We start from the raw sequence: 18,391 nt of genomic DNA on the forward strand, positions 1-18,391 counted from the left end.
CACTTCTTCTTTCTGCCTCTGGCCTTGTCCACTCGTGGCATGTGGCCCCTGGAAAGCTAACCTGAATTAAATGTGGCCCTCGAGCTGAAAAGGTTCTCTCACCCAGGCACTGTGCAAATATTCGCCACAACGGTCTTGTGTATTGTATAACGGTGCACATGTTGACTGCTGTCCGAAGTCCCTAGTTGAGTATGACCAACAGAAACGTCCAGGATACCTGAAGGAGCGTCTCCACCCCCATCGTTCAGCCTGGACACCGAGGTCCAGCTCCGAGGGCCTTCTGGTGGTTCCCTCACTGCGAGAAGCCAAGTTACAGGGAACCAGGCAGAGGGCCTTCTCGGTAGTGGCACCCGCCCTGTGGAACACCCTCCCACCAGATGTCAAAGAGAAAAATATCTACCAAACTTTTGGAAGACATCTGAAGGCAGCCCTGTCTAGGGAAGCTTTTAATGTTTAATAGGTTATTGTATTTTAGTGTTTTGTTGGAAACCGCCCAGAGTGGCTGGGGAAACCAGATGGGCAGGGTATAAATAATAACTAACTAACTTACTTACTTACTTACTTACCTACTTACTTACTTACTTACTTATTGTTATTAAATGGTGGCAAAGGAGGTCTTCATCAGGCGAGAAAAATGGTTTTGATTTTTTTAAAGGTTAAAAACAAACCAACTATGCGAAAGAGGATGAAGCGTAATGGCATCAAGTTATTCTGATGTCCCGTCGTCCCCCCCGCCTTCCAACTCAACCTACCATTGGTGCTCCTCTGTGGCCAATCAGGTGCGGCTTGGGACCCAGCGCCCCCTTCTCCATAATACAGGGAGAATGGAACCCCAGGGGTATGAAGAGGAGGCAGAGGAGGATGGCCAAGTAGGGGGAAATAATCAATACCTGCAGAACTGAACGAAACAGGAATAGTCATGGTCTTTGCTATGCTGAATGGGAAGGGGGACAAGTCCAAGTAGGAATGAATAAGTATTTGCTGGTCTGGGTCATGTCATGTTTCTCACCCACAAGTCCATTTTCCTTTATTTCTTTGCCCTAATATGCAATTAAATAAAAATAAAAATAAACCAGCACGAAACCCCACATTTCTAAACCATTTTCTTTTCCTTCCAGTAGCACTTTGTTGTTGTTTAGTCGTTTAGTAGTGTCCGACTCTTCGTGACCCCATGGACCAGAGCACGACAGGCACTCCTGTCTGCCACTGCCTTCTGCAGTTTGGTCAAACTCATGTTGGTAGCTTCGAGAACACTGTCCAACCATCTCGTCCTCTGTCGTCCCCTTCTCCTTGTGCCCTCCATCGTTCCCAACATCAGGGTCTTCTCCAGGGAGTCTTCTCTTCTCATGAGGTGGCCAAAGTCTTGGAGCCTCAGCTTCAGGATCTGTCCTTCCAGTGAGCACTCAGGGCTGATTTCCTTCAGAATGGATAGGTTTGATCTTCTTGCAGTCCATGGGACTCTCCAGAGTCTCCTCCAGCACCATAGTTCAAAAGCATCAATTCTTCGGCGATCAGCCTTCTTTATGGTCCAGCTCCCACTTCCATACATCACTACTGGGAAAACCATAGTTTTAACTATACGGACCGAGACCAACAAAGTTTGTTATTGGCATGAGCAGTAGCACACACGAAAGCTCATACCAATAACAAACTTAGTTGGTCTCTAAGGTGCCACTGGAAGGAATTATTATTATTATTATTATTATTATTATTATTATTATTATTATTATTATTTTGTTTCGTCTATGGCAGACCAACACGGCTACCTACCTGTAACTAGAAATACAGGTTGTTAGTGGATTCTCTCTCAAAACACACAGTTTGAAAGTTGGTGCCTTTCTGACAGGTCCCATGTCGAAGTCCTCTTGAGGCCCACTTGCTATGAAAAGTCAGACCCACCCACCCCCCACTCTAGAGGGTGGTCCCACGGCACTGTGGGGGCGACTTTGTGGGGCTAGTCTGTATGATGCCTGAGTCCCTTTGGTCCTGAAGCAAGCAAGCGTTAAATTCTAATGGAGGATTCCATCCTTCAACTAGTCAGGCAAGTTTCTTTGCAAGAGAACGGCCATCATTTGCATAACAAAAGAAGTGATGGGGTCCTTTGGGGCAAATAATAATAATAATAATAATAATAATAATAATAATAATAATAATAATAATAATAATTTATTTATACCCTACCCTTCAGAAAACTGGGCTCAGGGTGGCTAACAACAAATTTAAAACACTTAATTGTTGCAACAAAAAAATAGCATAAAATACAATATAAAACATGAATAACAATAAATTGTGAATTCAAAAATCAATTTAGGGGGGAAATCCATCCAATAAACATTAGATGATCACCAGGGCTAGCTGGCTAAATTAGTCCTATCTGGGCCAGCGAGGAGACCAGGGGAGAATTAGCTGTGGGATCCCAGAGTAGGTAATCTTCCTAAAAAGGGGGAGGGGGAGGGAAGGAAGGGGAATAAAAGATCAGGCTAAGTTCAAATTGAAAGCCAGGCAGAGTAGCTCTGTTTTACAGGCCCTGCGGAAGGAAGTTTAATCCTGCAGGGCCCTGGTCTCATGGGACAGAGCGTTCCACCAGGTCGGAGCCATCACTGAAAAGGCCCTGGCCCTGGTGGAGGATAATCTGACTTGCTTATGGCCCAGGACCTCTAAACTATGGTTATTCATGGACCTTAAGGTCCACTGCGGGGCATACCAGGAGAGTCGGTCCCATAAATACGAGGGCCCTAAGCCACAAAGGGCTTTAAAGGTCAAAACCAGCACCTTAAACCTGACCTGATACTTCACCGGGAGCCAGTGCAACTGGTAAAGCACTGGGTAAATATGCTCCCATGGCAGGGACCCCGTGAGGAGTCTTTCCCCCACCTCACCCAGCTGGTATCTAGAGGGACAGTTGCCCAAGCAGTTGTGTGTGAGCTGAGAGCAGAAAACAGGCTGCAGGCAGAAGCCAGAGAGTGAGAGCCATGCTTACTTTTAAGTGGCCCCCTTACTTTTTAGGAGGGAAAAAGTGCGTCTTATAGAGCGAAAAATACGGTATGTGTAAATAAACCATACATCTTAAAGACACCACCGTTTCCGCTGACTCTCATTCCAAGAAAACCAAACTTTTGGGAAGTACCTGGAACCCCTCGGATCTTGTGCCACTTGGAGACTGGGGAGGAGGGGCATGCAAGAAAACTTTGTGGTTGTGGGGGGCCCATCAGCAGACCCATGCCAAGGACCCCGCTGAAGTCAGACGCTTTCCCCCAGGAGCAAGAGCCCCAGCCCCTATCTGCAAAGAGATGTTCATCTTAGCAACCAGAGCTCATTGTACCTTTGTTGTCTGTCCAGAAGAAATGAAGAGCCACTGGCCATGCCAGGAGGACCATGATGAATACGGCAACCATGTGGAGGAAGGGAGCTGTGACCTGTTGGGAAGATAAAGTGTCCCCATGAGGCGCTTGGGGCAGAGACATCACCTTGCCAACAAAGGTCCGTATAGTTAAAGCCATGGTTTTCCCAGTAGTGATGTATGGAAGTGAGAGCTGGACCATAAAGAAGGCTGATTGCCGAAGAATTGATGCTTTTGAATTATGGTGCTGGAGGAGACTCTGGAGAGTCCCATGGACTGCAAGAAGATCAAACCTCTCCATTCTGAAGGAAATCAGCCCTGAGTACTCACTGGAAGGACAGATCCTGAAGCTGAGGCTCCAATACTTTGGCCACCTCATGAGAAGAGAAGACACCCTGGAAAAGACCCTGATGTTGGGAAAGATGGAGGGCACAAGGAGAAGGGGACGACAGAGGACGAGATGGTTGGACAGTGTTCTCAAAGCTAACAACATGAGTTTGACCAAGCTGCAGGAGGCAGTGGAAGACAGGAGTGCCTGGCGTGCTCTGGTCCATGGGGTCACAAAGAGTCAGACACTACTAAACAACAAATTGACACATAACTCTTTAAAAACACACACACAAAAATGGAAAACTAGCAAGGTCCCAGCTAAAGAAGAATGGCAACTTAAGCCGACAGAATATACGCAAGTCACAGACTTAACATATAGAATAAGAGAACAAGGAGAACATACGTTTAGAGAAGAATGGGAAAGGTTTATTGAATATACGGGGAAGAATTGTGTACAGCTGAAAACGCTGGCAGCATGGAGATAAAGCAGCATTAAGATAAAGCCTAGCGGTTTCCTCACCTGAAAGGACAGGTAGAAGATGCTCCACTGCGCGGTCCAGAGAAGCGTTACCATGGCAAAGGCAAAGCAGGAGAAACCCAGAGCCAACACCGTCGCGATCTAAGGGAATCAAGCATTAAAAGCAATTTCTCCCCCCGTTTAAAAAAATATATTAAAATATAAATATATAATATAAAAATATAATATAAAATATATTAAAAATAAATTTAAAAATATATAATTTCTATTGAATGTTCTGTTTTACAGTTTAAAGTACTCATTTTTACATCCTTAAGATATCAGTGACTTCTTTTCTTCCTATGGTTCATTTTACATATCAAAAATCCCTGCATATTTTACAAAAACTATACCACTCAGTATTCCTTTATTGCATCCATCAAAACTTATTTACACTGTTGAATTTATCTTAATGCTGCCAGCGTTTTCAGCTGTACACAATTATTTCCCATATATTCAATAAACGTTTCCTTAATCTTCTCTGCACGTATTTTCTTCTTGTTGTCTTGTTCTATATGTTAAGTCTCCTAGCTGTGCATATTCTGTCCACTTAAGTTGCCAAGCCTCTTTGGCTAGGACCTCACTCACTTTCTTTTTTAAAAAAATATTTTTTTTATTGGATTTTCATAATTTTATATATTTTAACATATCCATTTCAAACATTAAAGTACAAGGTTCCTTTGAACCATCAGACCTCCTTCCCTCCTTCCATGGGTTCCATTATTTAAATATAAGATTGCTGCATCTTTTACCCTTAACCATTTGTTTAATAACCATAATCATCATAAATAATTCCACATTACAAGTGTCATTACATCCCTGCCAAAGATTGTAACTGTTTACAGTGGTCTTTTAAATATTTTACAAATTTACTCCAGTCTTTAGAAAATACCGTATTTTTTTCTCTATTGGGCGCACCAGACTATAGGGCGCACTTAGTTTTTAAGGGGGGGAATAAAGAAATATTGAAAACAATACAGCGTCAGACATTAAAAACTTCCCTAAGCAGTTGTCTTTTAAAAGTAAAATAGTTGTTTATTTCCCTGCCAAAGATTGTAACTGTTTACAGTGGTCTTTTAAATATTTTACAAATTTACTCCAGTCTTTAGAAAATACCGTATTTTTCTCTCTATAGGGCGCACCGGACTATAGGGCGCACTTAGTTTTTAAGGGGGGGGGAATAAAGAAATATTGAAAACAATACAGCGTCAGACATTAAAAACTTCCCTAAGCAGTTGTCTTTTAAAAGTAAAATAGTTGTTTATTTCCTTGACATCTGCTGGGAGGGCGTTCCACAGGGCGGGCGCCACCACCGAGAAGGCCCTCTGCCTGGTTCCCTGTAACCTCACTTCTCGCAGCGAGGAATACAATCAACCAATCAAGCTGTTATCGGAGGCAGTATGCCCAGTCGCTGGGCACTCCAAGTGGGGGAAATGATGTTGTGCCCAAGTCTTGCTTGTACGCTGTGCGTTGAGACATCTGTTTGGCCACTTTAAGGAGAGGACGCTGGACTGGGTGGGGCTTTAGCCTGAACCAGCAGAGCTCAAGCATGATTTGACACAGTTGCTCTGCCGCTGGTGCCCTTGCCAGTCTCAGCTACTCTTATGGCACTAGTTGAGAGGGTGATCTGGTTCCTACACAGAGACTTGGGCCTGAAATCGTTTTATTACAAGGAAGGGCAGCAGGTTAAACGATTTACCTTGTGACTCCAGTGCAGATACAACCGCTGCCTCTCTGATATCAGACACACCGCTATAATCTGTGGAAACATTGGCAGGAAGGTTCTTAGTCGTACAGTGGTGCCTCGCAAGACGAAATAAATTCGTTCCGCGAGTTTTGTCGTCTTGCGATTCTTTTCGTCTTGCGAAGCACGGTGTCGGAAAAGTTTTGGAAAAGCTTCAAAAATCACCAAAGTCTTCAAAAACCTCAAAAAAGGCTACCACACCACGTGCTATGAGTTGCTCCTCGAAGTCAAGTCGCAACTGTATTAACGGTGTTAAGAAAAAGGAAACAAACTTGCAAGACGTTTCCGTCTTGCAAAGCAAGCCCATAGGGAAAATCGTCTTGCGAAGCAGCTCAAAAAACAAAAAACCCTTTCGTCTAGCGAGTTTTCCGTCTTGCGAGGCATTCGTCTTGCGAGGTACCACTGTACCCACAACTCAGAGCCCTGGAGCCTGGTTGATTTCAATGATGGGAGTAATAATAATAATAATAATAATAATAATAATAATAATAATAATAATAAAATTTTATTTATATCCCGCCCTCTCCAGCCAAAGCCAGGCTCAGAGCGGCTAACAACAGTAAAAGTAACACAGTTTACATAAAATCACAATCTATTAATTGAAATACATTCTAAAATCAATTCATTCTAAAATCAATTCAGAATCTAATGGCAACCATTGGGCTAGAGTTCTATGAGGATTACGAAAGGAGGGGGTATGGATTTCGATTAAATTCATTGATTGCCCGTCATCCAAAGATCACAGGGCAGTTAGAAAAGCACAAAGCTACATAAAATGGGAATCGAGCCTATCAGAAGATCATTTGATATGCTGAGTATATGAAGATGAGTCCGTCTAGTCCACAACTGTTCGCTCCAGTGATCGCCAACTTTTTATGGCTCCGGAGACACATTTGGAAATCTAAGGAACTCTCATGGGCACCACCGAATATCTGTTTCACAGGAGAAAGTCAGGTGATGCTCAGAAACACACACACCCCAAACAGGCAAACTCCCCACCAAAGCTTCAAAAATTGGGATGAATGGGAGGCCTTGGTGGGCTTTGCAGAGGGTGTCTGAGGGTGCCCTGTGGCTCATGGGCACCATGTTGGAGACCCCAGGTCTGTTCAGAATAGCAGCAGCTCTCAAGGGTCTCTCAAAGAGTCTATTCCTGTTCCAATACTGCTATCAAATATCTCCATATATCTTTGGGTTCAAAGGCAGGGGGCAAATCTGCTAAAACAAATCAAGGGACGTTGGGTGTTGAACCCAACACTTTCTACAAGCGATGTGCACATTATGCCACCCACATGGCCCATGACTCCAGTCTCCACAGATATGGTCCCCTCCCAGAGCTTTTACAGCCTCAGTGCTGCACCTAAGTGGAGACTTGGCTGCCAACCTGAACCATCCCCTGGGGAAGCCTTTAATCAAAATAAAGTTGTGCTTACCAGTAATAACAAGAGATAGGTGAAAACGACGGCAGCGAGGATCAGGAAGACGGCAGACCAGTGAAACCAGAAGCCCAAGTTCCCATAATTGTACCTAAAAGTGCGATGCAAACTCGTTACGTATAGGAAGACCCAGGGTTCTAAATCTTGAAAGGCAGGGGCTCGTCATGATGAAGGAATGGGTTTCTGTGCAGTCAGTTTGAACCGGGACCCCAAAACCCCTTTTTCTTCTTTCTCCAAGGGAGCATTTCTAAAATGCATTAACTTGAGCTGTTGAGCAAATGCATAACAAGAACACAGCTGTATAAACAGCTCTCTCCTTTATCAGTCACGGCAATGGATGACCTTGGCTGTTCCAGTGGAGTAGGGATGACGCCTCTGGGTCTTATCTTACATCCTGACCACACTCTGACGCACAGACCTAGTGCGGGAACAGCGCCAGAGTGTGTTCTTAGAGTTGGTGACCTCTTGCTCCAAGACAGAGTATAGGAACAGGAATACCCTTTTATGGTCAGGAGTACAGGAAGGAAAATCCTTTTATGGTTAAGAGGCACAGAGCAGGAACATCTGTGATGTCAACCTGTGCAAGCTGACGTGTCTGGATTCCTGGGGAAGGGGGGAGAGGGTGCCTGGAGGATATATATATACTGCATGAAATTTCTCATTTCTTTGGACTTGCTGTGGACTGACCACGCAAGTGCCTTTCTGCTGCTCCGGGGAGCAGAAATAAAGAACTCTTTCTCTGAACCAACCCTCGGTGTCATTTGACTTCCTTCCTCCCGTCCGGGAGCTACGCAGAGCCCACCAATCAGTAAAGTCTAATAAGGCTACAATGACAGCCATGTCCCCATGGAGAGTCCAAACATTTAAGCAGGAGAAGAACATAAACAGCTGCCTTATATTGAATCAGAGCAATGGTCCATCTAGTTCAATATTGTCTACACAGGCTGGAAGCAGTTCTCCTGGAAATCAGACACAGAGCTCTACTTAGAGATGTGAGGATCGAAACTGAGACCTTCTGAATGCAAAAGAGGTTTTCTACCAATAAGCTGCAATCCTTCCCAATGAAGGGAGAGTAGTGGGAAATCATCATAACATAATGCCAAATGATAGCCGTGAATTTGTCTAATCCTCTTTTGAAGCCGCCCAAGTTGTTGGCCATCACTGCTTCTCATGTGAGTAAATCCCATAATTTAACTATGCACTTTTGTCCTTCCTCAATCTTCCAGGATATGTGGTAGACACATCTCTGTACTCCAGCAGAAGGGACTGGTCAGGGGGCAGGGCGTAGGAACTGCTGGGAGCCTGCCCTCCTGAACCTGCCACCCAAGGCTATCATCTCACTTCGCCTAATAGTAGGGCCTCATGGACATAGAGAGACAACAGGACTGTACAAGGGTCCCCGATTATAAAATCATAGAAAACGGGAGATACGTAGCCGCTCCAGCTGCATATCTCTATTTCCTTACATCCAGAAATGCGAGTTGGGCTTTTACTCTTGCTAGAAGTGTTATGTGCTGACATTCTCACCCTGGGCCAGCAGGGGGATACTGTAGATAGTTTTCACTCAGGTCCACATATGCAAATAAGGGATTGAAAGTGACGTTCAGTGACTGGATAGTTACAGAAAGTGTTACAGTTGCGTTGTAGTAGAGCTCTATATAAGCAGGTTGGCTGAACCCTTCAGTTCAGTTCTGTTCTGGCCTGTGAATAAACAAGAGCTGTTTGAAGAATCGCTGTGTCGTCTGATATGTTCACCCACAACTCAACAAGAAGCTCAGCCTTGCCCTCACCGGTTCTGGAAGGCTCCTATAGAAGGGTCCCATAAGCGCAGAGACTTTGCGCCTGCCCATTAGAGGAAATAGGAAGCCTCAAACATATATATTTTTAGATGTCCTTTTTATGCTGAGATTCGTAGAGACACAATTGATCCTTTGCTGAAAAGGCTCGCCAGTCTTTCAGACAAGTCTAAACTTAATTTTCTCCTCTTAGGCAAAGATCATAAAACGACCTGGCTGGTAGCCAGATTCTGCGCCCAGATTTGTAGGCACAGGTCATCCTCTAGAATAAAATAGCTTACTAGGGAAATGCTGAAGTTGCCCTTTGGAGTGCCTCAGGGTCAATTTTTTATGGTAGCCCAAATCTCAGCTATATGGGTGTATGTATATATTTCAATTTTAACTCATGAGCTATTGCTGCAATCTGCTCCGATTGTATATTTTATATTGTATATTTTATATTTTATGAACGCTGTTTTTATTGTGTTATGTTATGTGAGCCGGTCTTTGCCCATAATAAATTATCTAATCTAATCTAATAGTAGGGCCGGTTGTGCCTCGCAGGCATTTTGGCTCCGGTACCTGCCTGGCCATTCCTTATGGGGGCGATGGGGCCTGTGGGTTGCAGAAGGAAGACGGGCAAGAAGAAGTTGGATTTCAGAAAGGGTTGCCTACCATTACTGCATTTCTCAGTAAGGAATCCCTGGGTTTCAGTACAGTGGTGCCTCGCAAGACGAAAAGAATCCGTTCCGCTAGTCTCTTCGTCTTGCGGTTTTTTCGTCTTGCGAAGCAAGCCCATTAGCGGTTTGGCGGATTAGCGCTATTAGCGGCTTAGCGGGCTTAGCGGGCTTAGCGGATCAGCTGATAAGCGGCTTGGCGGCTTAGCGGATCAGCTGTTAAGCGGCTTAGCGATCAGCTGTTAAGCGGCTTAGCGATCAGCTGCTAAGCGGCTTAGCTGATCAGCTGATAAGCGGCTTAGCGATCAGCTGTTAAGCGGCTTAGCGATCAGCTGTTAAGCGGCTTAGCGGATCAGCTGTTAAGCGGCTTAGCGGATCAGCTGATAAGCGGCTTAGCAGCTTGAGGAAAGGGGGGGAGGGGAAAAACCCTGCAGGAACTCGCAAGACATTTTCATCTTGCGAAGCAAGCCCATAGGAAATTCGTTTTGCGAAGCACCTCCAAAACGGAAAACCCTTTCGTCTAGCGGGTTTTCCGTCTTGCGAGGCATTCGTCTTGCGGGGCCCCACTGTATAAAAATCATTATCTGTCAGGCTTCACCCCTCCCATGGCGCCAGCCAAGAAGTAGTTAAACAAGAAGAGTTCTTCTTCTTATTGTTTAGTTGTTTAGTCGTGTCCGACTCTTCATGACCACCTGGACCAGAGCACTCCAGGCCCTCCTGTCTTCCACTGCCTCCCGCAGTTTGGTCAAACTCATGCTGGTAGCTTCCAGAACACTGTCCAACCATCTCGTCCTCTGTCGTCCCCTTCTCCTTGTGCCCTCCATCTTTCCCAACATCAGGGACAGAGAGATAGAAATGCCATCTCTCTTGGATAATGGGGTTGCTCCGAGTAAAGTCCCACCCCCTCCATCTCTCCTATTCTATGTCATCCCAGCGTCGGCTGATCTGAGCTTTCTGTTCTCCTACTCTCAATGCCCATCGGGTCCTGGGAGGGAGGGCATCAGGAATGCTTTCCAAAGACACTGAGTCTGTCAGCTGTCTCTTCCCTGGTGCACCTTATTCCTCCTGCCCCCTCCCAATATTTCTCAGCTTCTCCCCTCTGCAGCCTTCTGCGAACCACTGTTGTAAATCCACACTGTCCTCCTCTTCTCAGGAAGGTTCAGGAGGAGTGTAAGCATTTCACTCCTCCGTTGCTGATGTGTGATGGTTCTCATCATCATCATCATCATCATCATCATCATTTGTATACCGCCTTTCTATCTTACAATACTCAAGGGGGTTTACAAGCTGAACAAACAAAAAATGTACATCTTATAACAATCTAATGCAATACAAAAATGTGATAATAAAACATAACTTTAAAATAGGCAACCTCCGTCAAAAAAGTAACGTTCAACAATCATTAGAATAGTATAAAATAATAATATCAGCATATAAAAGTTAAACAGAAATCCACTCAACAGTTACAATAATATATAAACTATAATCAATAAAACAACGGCAAGCCACAGAACATAAAACAATACAATACACACTGAGAAGCAGAGATTGGGGCAAGGCAGGTGGAAGGTGACCTTGCCTGATGGAGTCTTTTATTTTATATCACATGTCCGTGTTTACTTTCTAGGCTTGGCAAAGCTGAGAACAGAAGCTAGCCTTATCTCTTCCGCTCTGATGTGTTTTTGTACTTTTTCCTTTCTGTTCTGTCTCGGAACTGAAGTGAGAGGACGCCATGATCACTTTGTCCTGCATATAGGTAAAGGTAAAGGGGCCCCTGACCATTAGGTCCAGTCGTGGCAGACTCTGGGATTGCGGCGCTCATCTTGCTTTATTGGCCGAGGGAGCTGGTGTACAGTTTCTGGGTCATGTGACCAGCATGACCAAGCTGCTTCTGGCAAACCAGAGCAGTGCATGGAAACACCATTTACCTTCCCGCCGGAGTGGTACCTATTTATCTACTTGCACTTTGATGTGCTTTCAAACTGCTAGGTTGGCAGGAGAGGGACTGAGCAACGGGTGCTCACCCCGTTGCGGGGATTCGAACTGCCAACCTTCTGATCGGCAAGTCCTAGGCGCTGTGGTTTAACCCACAGCGCCACCCACGTCCCTTGTCCTGTATATAGTGCTTAATAAAAGCTTAGAATGAGCACACCAGTCTCCACTTTGTTTCTGCTAAACTCTGCTGAGTGTGCAAGCGCGTAGGCATTTGCTATGTGTCGCTGGAGTGGGGTGGGACCGATGATTTATGGACAAACAGGAGCTGCGCAACCTCAGAAAGATGCCCGGAGAGGTTTGTCTCATCTCGGGGGCTGCATGGACACCCTGGTGTAATCCGATAAGGAGGTCTCCACTATTCTTCCTCAGTCCAGTCCCTGACATTATCCTAGACCAGGGGCTCCCAGATTGCGGTCTGCAGAACACCACCGTTCCACGGGCTTCATTCCCATGGTCCATGTCCTATTTTTGAAAAACAATGGCAATGTGAATCCTGCGGGTATTTATGTACCGTATTTTTCGTTCTATAGGACGCACCGGACCATAGGACGCACCTTGTTTTAGAGGGGGAGAACAAGAAAAAAAAATCTCCCCCTCTCTGCTCAGCGCCCCTTCAGCGAAGCGGCAGGAGAAATGGAGCCCCTTCCATTTCTCCTCCCGCTTGGCTGAAGGGGCGCTGTGCAGCTCTCCCTCTCTGCTGAAGCCAGGAGAGTCTTGCTCTCCTGACTTCAGCAAAAGGAACCCAAAGCCTGCGGAGCGCAGCGTGAACTCGTGTTGCGCTCTGAAGGCTTCAGGCAGCTATCCCTGAAGCCTAGAGAGCGAGAGGGGTTGGTGCGCACCGACCCCTCTCGCTGTCCAGGCTTCAGCGAAAGCAATGTGAAGCCTCTAGAGCGCGGAAGGAGCGCTCCCTCTGCGCTTCGGAGGCTTTGCATTGCTATCGCTGAAGCTATGGAGCCTGTATTCACTCTATAGGATGCATACACGTTTCCTCTTAATTTTTGGAGGGGAAAAAGTGCGTCCTATAGAGCGAAAAATACGGTAATTCGAAATTGTAACACAATAGCATACAATATAAGAAATAAAAGCTGCAGTACATACCCAGTTAAAAATAACGCATCATCTTCCACCCGGTTATGCACCCTTTTCCGGCCACTTCTGGGTCACCACAATGCGCACATGTGCAGTTGTGCACCAATTGGACACGTGTAAATCTCTCGTGGTCTGTATTACCACTTCCCCCACTCCTAGAAGCAACCCTTTTCTTCAAGGATGTTGCTTTCGAAGGTCAGATAACCAGGGCACCTACCAGTCAAAATTATGGTAGTCATTCTTGGTTTCTCCCCACAGGTACAGAAAGACGAACCAAAGGCATAACGCCAGGCACACCAGGAGGAAAAAGATGCACTCCCTCTGGAAACAAAGGGAAAGAAAACCCGAATGAGAGGTCAGTAATTATAAAAATATAGGCTCTTTTTTTCAACTGAAACTGAAAGTTCGTCTCCTCTGCAAATGTGCAAAATGGCTGGCAGCCCCTGGTTCGGCTGAATAAGAAAGCTTGCTTCTTATCTACAGAGGTGATTTCTTTAAAATGTTCTCATGCATTTATTTATCTCATTTGCTAGTGGCTTCGCCTTGCCCAAGGCGACCCAAAGTGACATAAACCCAAACAACCAAACGGACTGGGAACCTGTCCCCCCCCCCCCATAGGTACATTAAAAGGAAGAGAAAGGCATTTAAAACATCCCACCCACTTCTAAAAGGCCACAGATTCTGCGGCCACAGAGTCTGCGGGCACCCAAGCCACCCCATCACTCCCAAGAGAGACACATGGATCGAGCACGCTACAGGCCCCGCGGTGAGTGCCGCCCGGCATTTTGTCACCCCCCCCCCTCAGTGGTGACACCCGGGGCAACCCACACCCCCTTCCTCCACCCCTGCTCAGAGAATGGGAAGACGGAGAGAGACAGGGGAAGGAGACAGGAGGAGTAGGAGTGTGTACGGTGTACGTGTTTTGGCCCACTCATTTTGGGCTCTCACCACCACCCGCCCGTGCCCCAGCCAGTTCCCCCCAAAGGAATAGGGCCGTTGGGCAGAGGGAGAGAGCAGTGGCGTACCCTGGGAGCACCACAGGGCAATTGCCCCAGGCGCAAAATTGTTAGAGGCGAAGACTCCATTGAAAACAGCTTCTCCGTGCAAAGCAGGAAGTACTGTATTTTTCGTTCTATAGGACGCACTTTTCCCCCTCCAAAAATTGAGGGGAGATGTGTGTGCGTCTTATGGAGTGAATGCAGGCTCCTTGGCTTTAGCGATAGCAACGCTAAGCCTCCGAAGCGCAGAGGGAGCGCTCCCTCCGCGCTCCAAAGGCTTAGCGTTGCTTTCGCTGAAGCCTGGAGACCGAGAGGCGTCGGTGCGCACTGACCACTCTCACTCTCCAGGCTTCAGGGATAGCCGCGCGCAGCCTCTCCCGGCAGGAAGAGGAAGCCAAAACAGCGAGCGGGATCCATCCCGCTGGCTGCCTTGGCTGGTGCCATAGCTGCGCGCAACCCCTCTGGAAGGGAGAGGTTGCGCACAGCCTCTTTGGGGCTGGGGTGGGGGGAATAAGATTTTTTTTCTTGATTTCCCCCCCTAAAAACTAGGTGTGCCCTATGGTGTGAAAAATACGGTATCCTCTCCAGACAATGGAATAACTTGGTTTTTTTATTTCTGTGCCTGCGGTCTCCTTGGTGATGTGGACGCCATTAGACAATTGAATGTGCATGCATCCTCCATCCATTTACCTCACTCCCACCTATCCCCTTCTGAGCAGCCCTGGGTGTCGGCCACCCACGCTACACCACTGGGAGAGAGGGGCGGGGTTTTCCACCCATGCGCTGGGACTTATTTCTGAAGGAATCTAACAAGAATCTGCATTCACCCTGCAGCAGCAGCACTGGCCCCGCTCGATCCTGTTCTGGCGATCCCGTTGCCACTGACAGCTGTACAAGCCAGCCAGGCAGCGGATGAAGCAGCGGTGTTCATAATGACGCAGCAAACTCATCCAAGGTTTCCTTAGTTGTCCGACGGTGACAAGGCGGACGTCCATTTCTGGGTCTTCTACATTATCCTCCACCTGAAATAAGAACTCTGAGAGTCAACTGTTTTTGTTCAGGTCTTTGCGTATGCTACAGCGAGAGGCCAAAGGGGATTATAGGACCCTGTCTCCTAAGGGTTCCTAATTTGTTTTTGTTTTTTAAATAATCACATCTCTAGTCTGTTGTGAAGTGTGCAGCTTGTGCACATATTTCTCTTCACGCGTGCAACCCTCTTTCGAATTCAAGTCCTGAGCGTGTCCTAAAACTGGTACTTTAAGGAGTCGGAGAACACCACTGAGTAATAATAAAAATCGCAATAATTTTATTATTTATACCCTGCCCATCTGGCTGGGTTGCCTCAGCCACTCTGGGTGGCTTCCAACAGATATAAAAACAGAATAGAACATTAAATATTAAAACATTCCGATAACAGGGCTGCCTTCAGATGTCTTCTAAAAGTTGTGTAGTTCTTTATCTCCTTGACATCTGACGGGAGGGCGTTCCACAGGGCGGGTGCCACCACTGAGAAGGCCCTCTGCCTGATTCCCTGTAGCTTCACCTTTTGCAGTGAAGGAACCACTAGAAGACCCTCGAAGATGGACTTCAGTGTCCAGTGTGGAGACACTCCTTCAGGTATACTGGCTGAGACCGTTCAGAGCTTTAAAAGTCAGCACCAACACTTTGAATTGTGCTCCTAAACATACTGGGAGCCAGTGAAGATCCTTTAGGACTGATGGTCCCAGAAGCCGGTCCCTGTCACCCATCTAGTAGCTGCATTCCAGGCTTAAATCAGAAACCAGGACAGCTTCTCTAAATCAGGGATGTCCCTGGAAAACAGGGCACTTGGAGGGTCTGATTTACTTGTTTGTATTGTGATTTTAAGCGGGTGGCACTGTGGGTTAAACCACAGAGCCTAGGACTTGCTGATCAGAAGGTCGGCGGTTTGAATCCCCGCAACGGGGTGAGCTCCCGTTGCTCGGTCCCTGCTCCTGCCAACCTAGCAGTTCGAAAGCACATCAAAGTGCAAGTAGATAAATGGGCACCGCTCCGGCGGGAAGGTAAACGGTGTTTCCATGCACTGCTCTGGTTCGCCAGAAGCGGCTTAGTCATGCTGGCCACATGACCCGGAAGCTGTACGCTGGCTCCCTCGGCCTGTAAAGCGAGATGAGTGCCGCAACCCCAGAGTCGGCCACGACTGGACCTAATGGTCAGGGGATCCTTTACCTTTACCTTTAAACATCAACCAGAGGCTTTGCTATGAGCATAATATACATTTTTAAATGCAGGAACCTTTTCAGGAGAGCCCAGTAGAGTCTGCCCTTCTCCTACAGACAGAAGGGTCCCCACCCAGGTACTATGCAATCCAGAATAAATTGACTGATCTGATTTATGTACCCTCAAGAAGCCAGTTCCATTCCCTGTCCTTACCCAATGTACCTCGGTTGCTACTCAATCCAAGGTATCTTCCTGCCAAAAAATCAACATTGCAGCATCCACAGGCCTCCCAGTTAAGCACTAAACTGCCACAGAACCTTCTAATGTGTTGGAACAAGCACTATGCAATTTTCAAAAAATTCCAGGTCACCACGAAAAATGCTTAGATGAGGACAATAGTTCAGGAAGTGGCCAGATTGTAGAGACCAGAACATCTGTAAGGCAGCAGTTTTTGGATAGGTTGGCCAAGAGGAACCAAGTTGGTTTTTGTTCTGATCAGCTGGCAAAATGGCCTTCTCAGCTTCTTTCCCTTGGACCCTTAAGAAACTACACTTCCCATGATTCTTTGGGGAAGCCATGGCTGGTTAAAGCGGCACGATGCTGCTTTAAATGCATAGTGCAGATAGGACTTTAGGCAAATGCAACCCAGAGGTTGCGCTGTGCATGCTGCTGAAGAATGCCGCGTTTAAAATACAAGTTTTGGCATGAAAGAAATCAAACACTTTCCTCACTTACATTCACATGCCCCTCAGAAGATTGATAAGGGGGTGTTGGGGGCATTTTCGCAAGGCCAAAGCATATCACAAGAAGAAGAAGAAGAGGAGGAGGAGGAGGAGGAGGAGGAAGAGGAGTTTGGATTTGATATCCCGCCTTTCACTCCCCTTCAGGAGTCTCAAAGCGACTAACATTCTCCTTTCCTTTCCTCCCCCACAACAAACACTCTGTGAGGTGAGTGGGGCTGAGAGACTTCAGAGAAGTGTGACTGGCCCAAGGTCACCCAGCAGCTGCATGTGGAGGAGCGGGGAAGCGAACCCGGTTCCCCAGATTACGAGACTACCACTCTTAACCACTACACCACACTGGCTCTCCACACTGGGAGCTCCCCATTTCATCTCTGTCCTCTAAAGGCCTTCAACCTGTCCTCAGTTATTATTACGTTTAACACAGGACCGATGAATCTGTGGTCCTCCAGATATCTGTCAGGCGATCATCCTACACTCGAGTAGGACCCTGGCAGAGACACATGCCCAACTGGCATGTTCTCTCCCTCCTGGTCGATTGTTCGGGAGCTTCAAAGGCTTTCTTCAGCCCGAACATCACAGCGACCGATGCCAACAGACATCGGCACACTTAGGGATCTGCAGAGTCTTTGCAGCTTGCGTGACAGACCTCAGGAACTCAGCATTTTGGCTAATCTACTTTGTTTACATATAAACACACACGGAGCACTGCAACATGTCTCCCTCGCTCTCTAGCATCAGACAGCAAAGAGAAAAAGAACAAAGGACAATAGTCCCACTTCAAGGAACACAGAAACACAAACATCCTGTCTCCATCACTTCCCACTCTGTGGAGTCAAAACATACACCGTCATGTGAAAGACAACAATCCCATGACTGCAATCATGGAGCAGGAATTCTAACAATATCATCCTCCAGATATTTTTCATCTGGCCCTCACCATAAGTTCCTAAGGTATGTTACGATTATCAGCAACATTAGGAACAGTTTAATACAACATACAATCACAAAAGGTACGCGGGTGGCACTGTGGTCTAAACCACTGAGCCTCTTGGGCTTGCCGATCAGAAGGTCAGCGGTTCGAATCCCCGCAACGGGGTGAGCTCCCGTTACCTGGTCCCAGCTCCTGCCAGCCTAGCCATTCGAAAGCATGCCAAAAAGTGCAAGTAGATAAGTAGGTACTGCTCCGGTGGGAAGGTATACGGTGTTTCCGTGTGCTGCTCTGGTTTGCCAGAAGTGGCTTAGTCATGCTGGTCACATGACCCAGAAGCTGTACGCCGGCTCCCTCGACCAATAAAGCGAGATGAGCGCCGCAACCCCAGAGTCGTCCGCAACTGGACCTAATGGTCAGGGGTACCTTTTCCTTTACCTACTCTCCCTATAGAGAATTCTCTCTTGCAGGATACTACCCCCTCCTCACTTCCAAGATGGCCCCCTTCACTCTTAATGTCCAAGATAGTGTTGGACTACAGTTACCATCATCCCTGACCACTTGCTACCTGAAACTGGAGCAGGATGGGAGCTGGGAGTCCAAGAACTCTCCTCCAACCCAGT

General features: G+C 46.8%; 1 protein-coding gene across 3 annotated transcripts in view; it reads right to left on the minus strand.

The window, feature by feature from the left end:
- GDPD4 (glycerophosphodiester phosphodiesterase domain containing 4) overlaps positions 1-18,391 on the minus strand; it is a 40,647-nt gene that overhangs the window by 19,592 nt on the left and 2,664 nt on the right. For 2 of the 3 annotated variants that reach the window (XM_077926925.1, XM_077926924.1), the window contains exons 2-8: positions 14,726-14,920; positions 13,118-13,221; positions 7,362-7,455; positions 5,887-5,946; positions 4,191-4,289; positions 3,323-3,416; positions 749-898 (exon numbers count right to left, since the gene is read on the minus strand). In XM_077926925.1, coding sequence (XP_077783051.1) covers positions 749-898; positions 3,323-3,416; positions 4,191-4,289; positions 5,887-5,946; positions 7,362-7,455; positions 13,118-13,221; positions 14,726-14,920 — 796 coding nt within the window. The remainder of the gene's footprint in view (positions 1-748; positions 899-3,322; positions 3,417-4,190; positions 4,290-5,886; positions 5,947-7,361; positions 7,456-13,117; positions 13,222-14,725; positions 14,921-18,391) is intronic. The other variant, XM_077926926.1, reaches the window with a different exon arrangement.

This window comes from Podarcis muralis, chromosome 4 (assembly GCF_964188315.1).
Source record: "Podarcis muralis chromosome 4, rPodMur119.hap1.1, whole genome shotgun sequence".
Classification (NCBI taxonomy): Eukaryota; Metazoa; Chordata; class Lepidosauria; order Squamata; family Lacertidae; genus Podarcis; species Podarcis muralis.